Here is a 10,000-nt window from a genome sequence, read left to right as displayed (position 1 = left end):
CTCTCTCTCTCTCTCTCTCTCTCTCTCTCTCTCTCTCTCTCTCTCTCTCTGAGATACTGACATCTTATTTCAATACGATCTCTCAGATACTGACATCTTATTTCAATACGATCTTGTACTATTTAATAAGTTCCTAGGTATTCTTTAAATTATTCTCGTCTGAGGTGGAAGATATAAATAAAAAAAATGGCATTTTATCTCTCTCTCTCTCTCTCTCTCTCTCTCTCTCTCTCTCTCTCTCTCTCTCTCTCTCTCTCTCTGATACTAACATACTTTCTTTAAATACGATCGTGTATTATGTATCAAGTTCATAGTTATTATCTGACTTATTCCTCTTGTCTAAAGTGGAAGACATTAACAAAATAGCATTTTATCTCTCTCTCTCTCTCTCTCTCTCTCCTCTCTCTCTCTCTCTCTCTCTCTCTCTCTGAGACGCTAACATATTTTCTTTAAATACGATCTTGTACTATATATAAAATTCATTGGTATTCTCTAAATCATTCCTCTTGTGTAAGGTGGAAGACATAAAAAATAGCATTTTATCTCTCTCTCTCTCTCTCTCTCTCTCTCTCTCTCTCTCTCTCTCTCTCTCTCTCTCTCTCTCTCTCTCTGTCTCTGAGACACTAACATACTTTCTTTAAATATGATCTTAAACTATGTATTAACTTCATAAGTATTCTCTAACTTATTTCTCTTGTCTAAGGTGGAAGATATCAACAAAATAGCATTTTATGTCTCTCTCTCTCTCTCTCTCTGAGACACTAACATACTTTCTTTAAATATGATCTTGAAATATGTATTAACTTCATCAGAATTCTCTAACTTATTTCTCTTGTCTAAGGTGGAAGACATCAATAAAATAGCATTCTTATCTCTCTCTCGCTCTCTCTCTCTCTCTCTCTCTCTCTCTCTCTCTCTCTCTCTCTCTCTCTCAGACACTAACATACATTCTTTCAATAGGATCTTGCACTATGTATTAACTTCATAAGAATTCTCTAACTTATTTCTCTTGTCTAAGGTGGAAGACATCAATAAAATAGCATTCTTATCTCTCTCTCTCTCTCTCTCTCTCTCTCTCTCTCTCTCTCTCTCCTCTCTCTCTCTCTCTCTCTCAGTTTTAGGTTCCACTATAATTAGGCGTGAGTTTCTCTCCCCACGTTCATCATGCTTTGATTTCGGCCTCGTGTCCCATAAATATGAGTTTATTCGCTTTAAAATAATTAAATTTATGTTCCTTCTCTTGAGCAACTTCATCCTAATGCTCAGTAAACATCTAGGAAAAGGAATGATTTCCTCGAGATGAAAACGAAGACGAGATAAGGAGCAATGTATTAGAAGCCTTTTTTATCTTGATTGATAATCGTATTTACATGAATCCTTACTATCTTGATCGATAGTTATATTTATGTTAATCTTCACAAACTTTATCAGAGCGCCGAAAGTGTGGAGTGGAACCAGATAAGTAGATCACGAACTAAACTAATATTTCCCTTTACTGAGTATCAAAATTTATTGTATAATTAGAAGATTTTTATTTTCATGTATCATCTAATAAATATTTGCGAATCGTCCTTATACATCAGAGTCTCTCTCTCTCTCTCTCTCTCTCTCTCTCTCTCTTCTCCTCTCTCTCTCTCTCTCTCTCTCTCTCTCTCTCTTCCCATGACACATGAAGTCCTAAGGAAAAACACAATTTTAAATCTCACTTTCGTTCTATTAACAAAATCTCGCCCTGTCTTTTTAAATTAACTTCTTCTTAGTAACGTGAGTCTTAAACTAAGCACTATAAACTACAGATTTAAATTTAAAAAAAAAAAAATTGCACATTTACATTTAAAAAAAAAATTTCTTTCATATGTTATAAAATAAAAATAATCCCTAAGTTAAAATTTGTCCCTTAAAGCATATCTGCATACCAATGGCAAAATTGTCCCTTTTAATTCTTATTTCGGTACAGGAGACGATGTCTGCCTTATCTGTCAAAAATATCAGTTCAGTCAGTCTATCATTATAAACTCTGAGACATCTAAGAATCTGTGACAAAACTCAATGTAGTTACAATGTCTCTATCACTTTCCTGTCTTATTACTTAATGAATTAATGCAACCCATTTCAGCACCAACAAATCTCTCTCTCTCTCTCTCTCTCTCTCTCTCTCTCTCTCTCTCTCTCTCTCTCTCTCTCTCTGCCATCTGTTATCTAAAGGGTCTTCAAGTGCCAATTCCTGGGAGCTTACTAGCAAAAAATTTATCCTAATTATATAAACCATCGATGAACAAAGGGTATTCAACCCACTACTTCTGTTTTATAAAATATTTAAACCAAAAATATCCTGAATCCTCCCTCTAATAAAAAATTATTCCAATTTAAATTTAACGTTATGTATTATCGTTATTGAAAGAAACCTTAACTCCTTTTCAGGACTAAGGATATTTGAAAGATAGTAAATAATATCCAAAGGTACATGAAATAAATCAATATAAAATGGTCAGTGACACTAAGATGAGGGCTTCCCAATGTGCTGGTGTTCTGTCTAGGTTTTTAGTGTAGGAATTAAATTATAGAAAAAGTACACTTATATTTGTTCTGTGGCTACTTTCCTCTTAGTAAGGGTAGAAGAGACTCTTTAGCTATGGTAAGCAGCTCTTCTAGGAGAAGGACACTCCAAAATCAAACCATTGTTCTCTAGTCTTGGGTAGTGCCATAGCCTCTGTACCATGGTCTTCCACTGTCTTGGGTTAGAGTTCTCTTGCTTGAGGGTACACTCAGGCACACTATTCTATTTAATTTCTCTTCCTCTTGTTTTGTTAAAGTTTTCATAGTTTATATAGGAAATATTTATTTTAATGTTACTCTTCTTAAAATATTTTATTTTTCCTTCTTTCCTTTCCTTACTGGGCTATTTTCCCTGTTGGGGCCCCTGGGCTTATAGCATTTTGCTTTTCCAGCTAGGGTTGTAGCTTAGCAAATAATAATAATAATAATAATATAGAATATTTTTTCGAGTATCAGAACACGGCAATTGTAAATATCTAAGTAATGAATATACAAAACACGCATCGGATTCTGAATTGTAGTAATGTGATACGCATTTGCGAACTTTTTTCAAGTGTCACGCATTTCTAATCATCTTGGAATGTTGCTTGAAGCCTGTCAGTTTAACTGTCGCTCATTTCAACCATATAATCAGAAACTCTTAGCTTTTATTATAGAATATAGACAACAGTAAATCCAGTAAGAGAGGGAGACTGTCGCACTCGTTATTATTATTATTATTATTATTATTATTATTATTATTATTATTATTATTATTTGCTAAGCTTCAACCCTAGTTGGAAAAGCAGGTTGCTATAAGCCCAAGGCCCCAACAGGGAAAATAGCCCGGTGAGGAAAGGAATGAAGGAAAAATAAAATATTTTAAGAACAATGACATTAAAATAAAATTTTCCTACATAAACTATAAAAACTTGACAAAACAAGAGGAAGAGAAATAAGATAGAATAGTGTGCTGAGTATACCCTCAAGCAAGAGAACTCTAACCCAAGACTGCGGAAGACCATGGTACAGAGGCTATGGTATTACCCAAGACTAGAGAACAATGGTTTAATTTTGGAGTGTCCTTCTCCTGGAAGAGCTGTCTAACATGGCTAAAAAGTCTCTTTTACCCTTACCAAGAGGAAAATAACCACAGAACAATTACAGTGCAGTAGTTAACCCCTTGGATGAAGAAGAATTGTTTAGTAATCTCAGTGTTGTCAGGTGTATAATGACAGAGGAGAATATGTGAAGAACAGGCCAGACTATTCGGTGTATGTGTAAGCAAAGGGAAAGTGAACGCAACCAAAGAGAAGGGTCCAATGTAGTACCGTCTGCCAAGTCACAGGGCCCCATAACTCTCTAGCGGTAGAATCTCAACAGGTGGTTGGTGCCCTGGCTAACCTACTACTTAATTTATATACACACACAAACATACTAACTGCAAAGAGAAAAACATAAAACAACGCATGTTTTATAACAAAAAAAAAAAAACATGAAGCTCTGAGATGTATACGAATGTGAAACTTTCCCTAGAACCAAGAAACACTTTGAGGTGTGTAACTGTGTATATGGGTTCCCTAAGCAGCGGAGGGAGGCTGCTGTCCATTAACCTTGCTAACTAGCAAGGAGTGACAGGTGGTAGTTTGCGAGGGACTTTTGCTAATGAATGGCCGAAAGAGGTAGTTAGTGCAGAGGTGATGCTTCGAGAGGGTGGAGGTGTGGAGGCTTTATTAGTTCTTACGGTAAAGTAATGTCGTCAGGCCGGGACTGCGACGTTTACGCAGACCAAAGTTGTACCAAAAAAACTGGTCTTGAAATATCTGAATGAGGTTTACCCCTTAAGGAGAGATGGTTAACTAGACTTTATTCCACTGATTTTAAGGCATTATTGTTCGGAATTCACTGAATATTACGTTTGTCCTTTTATTAGTTCATCGAGATAAATTTCAATATGATCGGTGGCTTTTGAAGAATATCTATAAAGTAAGAATGAATAAAATGTTCACCAAAAAGTATATAAATTATTGTTTCTGAGTGACTAAAAATTAAAATCAAGATGTGTGATGTTGTAAATTGTTAAATTAGATGGATTTGTTTATAGAAAAATGCAATTAAATGTGATTATACTGTAAATATTGTGATTGTCAAGAATATGTAATTTAACTTTTTAATAAAAAGATAAAAAAAAAAGTCCATCGAGATGATTGTAATATGGGTAATGTATTCGTTATCACAAAAATTTTGGATATGTTTAAATTAATGAATACGTATTAGAAATATACTCACGCTTAAAAAGCAATCAAATAAAGCTCTGAATATATAGGAACTCCGATTAAATATATTTTTTATTCAATAGGCAGCCCGTAAAAAGCAGAAAAAACAGTTATTTACTTGAAGAAAATATTCAATAGTTATTTTTGACTCTCTCTGAAATGAAAATTGATATCGTTTTCACTTTAAACATACCACAAAATGCAAATAAACAAAACCACCCACATGCTCGTATACATATGTTTTAGCTGGTTTCACCGGAAACTTTCACCTAAGGGAGCCTAGATCAAACCCTGTTAACAACATTGCACAGACATTTCTGCCCTAGGAAAGTGCTGCTGACGTTCGATATGTTAGCCTACACTGTATAATATGGAAATGGAGCGTCTAGTGATGGGTTTGTATATCCCTTTGAGAATGAAATGCTTACACAATATTGATATTACTGACCAAAGAAATTCCAGTTGCTTGGGATGTATTCCAGAAGCAGAAAAATTACTTGGCATAAGTTATGAACCCACTGCTGGAGAGAGAGAGAGAGCCATGCTTTCAGTTATGTGGGATGCATGGATTATTATTATTATTATTATTATTATTATTATTATTATTATTAGCTAAGCTACAACCTAGATGGAAAAGCAAGATGCTATAAGCCCAAGGGACCCAACAGGGATAATAACCCAGTGAGAATAGAAAATAAGAAAACAGACAGAAATGTGTACCTGAGTGTACCTTCAAGCAAGAGAACTCTAACCCAAGACAAGGGATATGGCACTACCCACGACTAGAGAACAAAAGTTTTGATTTTGGAGTAACCTTCTTTTAGAAAGAGCTGCTTATCATAGCTAAAAAGTCTCTTCTACCCCTACCAAGAAGAAAGCAGCCCCCTGGACAATTACAGTGCGGCAGTTAACCCCTTGATAAAGTAACTTTATTCTAACCTTTTTACAGTATATTCATGATAGACCTGAATGACCTAACTCGTTTTGATGTCTGACCTAATGTCTGATATTCATAGTCCCATCTAATTCATAATGACAGGGCCATGAAGCCGAAGACCCAGCATTGATATTCCAAAAAATGAAAAATAAATAAATGGAAATTTTTATTATTATGTCTGGATGTAGCACGTAGAAAAATAAATGTCATTATAGCTGATGACATCAAACTGAAAAAGTTGCATGTTTAGGCCATCAGCAGGAAAAGGGTGAAAGGGTAGGGTGCGCAGGAATTGGAAGGACAAAGAATTATTCTCTTGGGTAGCTGAAAGTACAACGTTAGGGAAATGGTAGTACTAATGAATATTTGGGGGCCTTGCAGATATTTGAAAGAAAGCCAATATGTGAGTTTAGAGATTGCATTGGTATAACAAAAAGTGGCAAGAGAAAAACTTATAATACTGAGTGTCCATTGAGTATGGATATAAAAAAGCGAGAAAAATTACAGTTATGAGGGCGTCTACATCTGTACCTAACTGTGTTTGAAGAATAGATGAGGCTGGTAGTGGTATGTGATTTAAATGCAAAGGTAAGTGATATGGACAGTAAGTGCGCAGTTACTTAAAGAAATAATATAATGGGCATAGGGAAAAATCCAGATTAAAAACACCTATCGTGGATGATTGAGACTGCGTGCATGATGGGAAGCAAATTTAGTGCAGGGTATAAGGAAAAAGATTTGGCGTAGTGCTCATGAGACTTAATAGGTATGTGTACCATATAACTAATGTTAAAAAGTCTTATTTATATGCTCGGTGCGTCATTTATGATTCGGTATTTAACATCATATATATATATATATATATATATATATATATATATATATATATATATATATTTATATATATACAGTATATATAAATTATATAAGTATATATATACTGTGTATATATTATATATTATATATATATATATATATATATATTTATGTGTGTGTGTTTACCTCACACTAGGATCGAACCGTAGTCCCTTCAAAGGAAAAGCAAGAACGCTATCAATCATGCCAGCAGAAGCCCTAATAGAAGTGGGACTCTTAAATGCTAGCTTCTCTTCAGGATTTACCTGACGAGAAAACTGCCTTACATACCTGTTGTCTCACCAGGTAAATACTTGAGAGCAATTAACACTGGGCTCCAGCTTCTTTTTTGCCCTCTGCTAGTATGACTGATGGCGAGACCTCGCATTTCATTTGAAGTGACTTGGGTTCGATCCCAATCAATGTGAGGTAGAGATATATCGCTATTGAACACGGTATTGTGATAATTTTAATGTTAATTATATATATTATATATATATGTGTGTGTGTGTACGTAATATATATATATACATATATATATATATATATACTGTATATACTGTGTACATACACACACACACACACTATATATATATATATATATATACACATGTATATACATATATATATATATATATATATATATATATATATATATATACAAACATTATATATATATATATATATATATTATATATATATATATATATGTGTGTGTGTGTGTGTGTGTGTGTGTGTGATCAACGAGTTTAAAAACTTCACTGTTTTCCTAAGAAAATTACTTATATGAGGAATTGCTTCAAACATGTTACTTTGGAATATATAAACTGAATGCAATTTACTTACATATACACTATCACTATCATCATGAATACAACTGTATTTATTGGTATTTCTATTTCGATCTGGAATGTGACTTCAAGAAAAAAAGGATCAGTGAAGACAGGTTTAAGGTGTGAAGAGATATTTTCCTGAAGTTTTTTTTTAATTAAGTAAATAAAATTAAACTACATAATTCAACTAATTTCATTATAAACCTTCATTATAAAATAAGTAGTTATAAAAGACAAGACATAAATAAATTTGATAATAGACAAAGTAAAAAATCCACTGAACCAATTAATAAATACTGAGATAATATATAATTTATGTTTACTAATGCATTAACATACATGCAAAAAACTGTTACTGACAGGAATTTCTATTTCAGTGTATATCAATTATGATAAAATAAACAATTCTCCATCTTTTTGATAGATGGTTTCTGTAAAATAGAATAAAATAAAAAAGAAAAAATCTGCCATATATTATTTTGAAGTAAGAAAATAATTTTTCAACCACTTCGAGTGATTTCTATTTCATTGTACATCAATTATGATAAAATAACAAACAATTCTGCATATTTTTGACAGATGATTTATGTAAAATAGAATAAAATAAAAAAAGAAAATATCTGCCATATATTATTTTGAAGTAAGAAAATAATTTTTCAACCCCTTCTCAGAATAAAAAGAAAAAAAAAAAAGGATACAAAATCCCCAACTAAAACAAAGCTTGGCATAAAACAAAAATCTCTCCCAGAACTCGAGACGGTTTAACGGAGTCAGTGGGCAGCACACCCCTGGCAGCCTCTCTCTATTGGCAGCTCCGCGAGAAGGGTATGAATAAACATAGGGAACTGTCTCCCCTCTTAGCGGCAGCTGCCCGCCATGTTTAATGGGGTCCCATGCTCTGTCTCCCTTAGGCACCATCATACATATTTAAGAAGACCCTTTTGATATTTTATTGTCATCATTTAAAAAAAAAAAATTCAGTTAGATTTCTCTTCTAGTTTTTTTTTTTTTTTTAGTTTTTCATTGTTTATATATAAACAATTTATTTTAACATTGTTGCTGTTCTTGAAATATCTTATTTCAATTATTCATTACTTCTCTTGTAGTTTATTTATTTCCTTATTTCCTTTCCTTACTAAGCTATTTTTCCCTGTTGGAGCCCTTGGGTTTATAGCAACCTGCTTTACCAACTAGGATAGTAGCTTAGCTAGTAATAACAATAATAATAAGAGAAATGTATAGATAGGTAGGTAGATACATAGATATTTAAATAGATAGATAGATAGATAGATATATAGATAGATAGATATATAAATATTTTATTTTTTCCTTGTTTCCTTTCCTCGCTAGGCTATTTTCCCTGTTAGAGCCCCTCGGCTTAATGTTAAGATAGATATACATATACTCAGATTCAACCCTTACCACTCTCTCACCATTTCCTAACTACCACACGACATTTTGGGCAATTTGTGGGAGACTGTAGGTAGATAGATATTTAGATAGATAGATAAATAGATAGATAGATAGATGGCTAGATAGATACATAGGACGTGCCATTGTACACGTAAGAACTTAACTACAGCAGATATGTAAAGTTAGCACGCATGTCAGTTTGCATTTGTTTTCTGAGAGTTTGCGAGGGTGGTTGAGCGGAACACGTGTGGAGTCAGTGCCAACTCTGCACATTAAAGTTAGGGCTCCAAAAGTCACTTAAGAAAGTATTAGGGAAGAAGAGTAGTGTGTGTGTGTGTGATGGGCAAAAGAGGGGACGATCATCCCCCCCACCTTTCTTACGTAGATAACAAGGGAAATTTATCATTACAAGGGAGTTTATTACTAAAGTAATCACTTATATTAGATTTTACAGACGTATGTATGTATGTATGTATGTATGTATGTATGTATGTACATACATATATATATATATATATATATACAGTATACTATATTATATTATATTATTTATATAAATATATATATATACATATATATATATATACATATATATATATATATATATATATATATATATATATATATATATATATATCTTTCGTTTACGTGCGTTTATACATTCATACAAACGGAATAAAAACAAGAACAAATTAGCACTGCAAATCAGGAAACAAAGAAACAAAACAATAACAAATGAAACCAAGTGAGACGTGAGAGTGATTCTATGTAAAAAGATCAGAAGAAGAAGAAGAAGAAGAAGAAGAAGAAGAAGAGGAAGAAGAAAAAGAAGAAGAAGAAAAAAATCGAAGCAAGCGATCAGCCAGTTAAAAAGGCGACGTCGTCTAGTCAGTTGGGTTCCAATCGAATCCTCGACAACCCAACCCACACAGCACATGGGTAAACAGACAAGGCATGAACACTCGGAAATAAACAAACTTTCATCTCTCAGATCTTCAGAGAGAGAGAGAGAGAGAGAGAGAGAGAGAGAGAGGGAGAGATGTGCTATTTTGTTGATGTCTTCCATCTTTGACAGGAGGAATAAGTTTGAGAATACCTTGGAAATTGATACATATTACAAGATCGTATTAACAGAAAGCATGCATAGAGAG

The 10,000-nt window shown here is 33.3% G+C and overlaps 2 protein-coding genes across 2 annotated transcripts in view; one reads left to right on the top strand and one right to left on the bottom strand.

Annotated features, from left to right (window-relative positions):
• Positions 1–10,000, bottom strand: part of LOC137631705 (uncharacterized) — a 550,730-nt gene that overhangs the window by 255,989 nt on the left and 284,741 nt on the right. The gene's annotated exons all lie outside the window — the stretch shown is intronic.
• Positions 1–10,000, top strand: part of LOC137631704 (CWF19-like protein 2) — an 18,579-nt gene that overhangs the window by 6,035 nt on the left and 2,544 nt on the right. Inside the window, exon 2 of the mRNA XM_068363581.1 lies at positions 9,626–9,788. Coding sequence (XP_068219682.1) covers positions 9,626–9,788 — 163 coding nt within the window. The remainder of the gene's footprint in view (positions 1–9,625; positions 9,789–10,000) is intronic.

This window comes from Palaemon carinicauda, chromosome 40, assembly GCF_036898095.1.
Source record: "Palaemon carinicauda isolate YSFRI2023 chromosome 40, ASM3689809v2, whole genome shotgun sequence".
Taxonomy (NCBI): Eukaryota; Metazoa; Arthropoda; class Malacostraca; order Decapoda; family Palaemonidae; genus Palaemon; species Palaemon carinicauda.
Note: the sequence above shows the minus strand (reverse complement) of the source record. Positions and strands in the feature narration are given on the sequence as shown.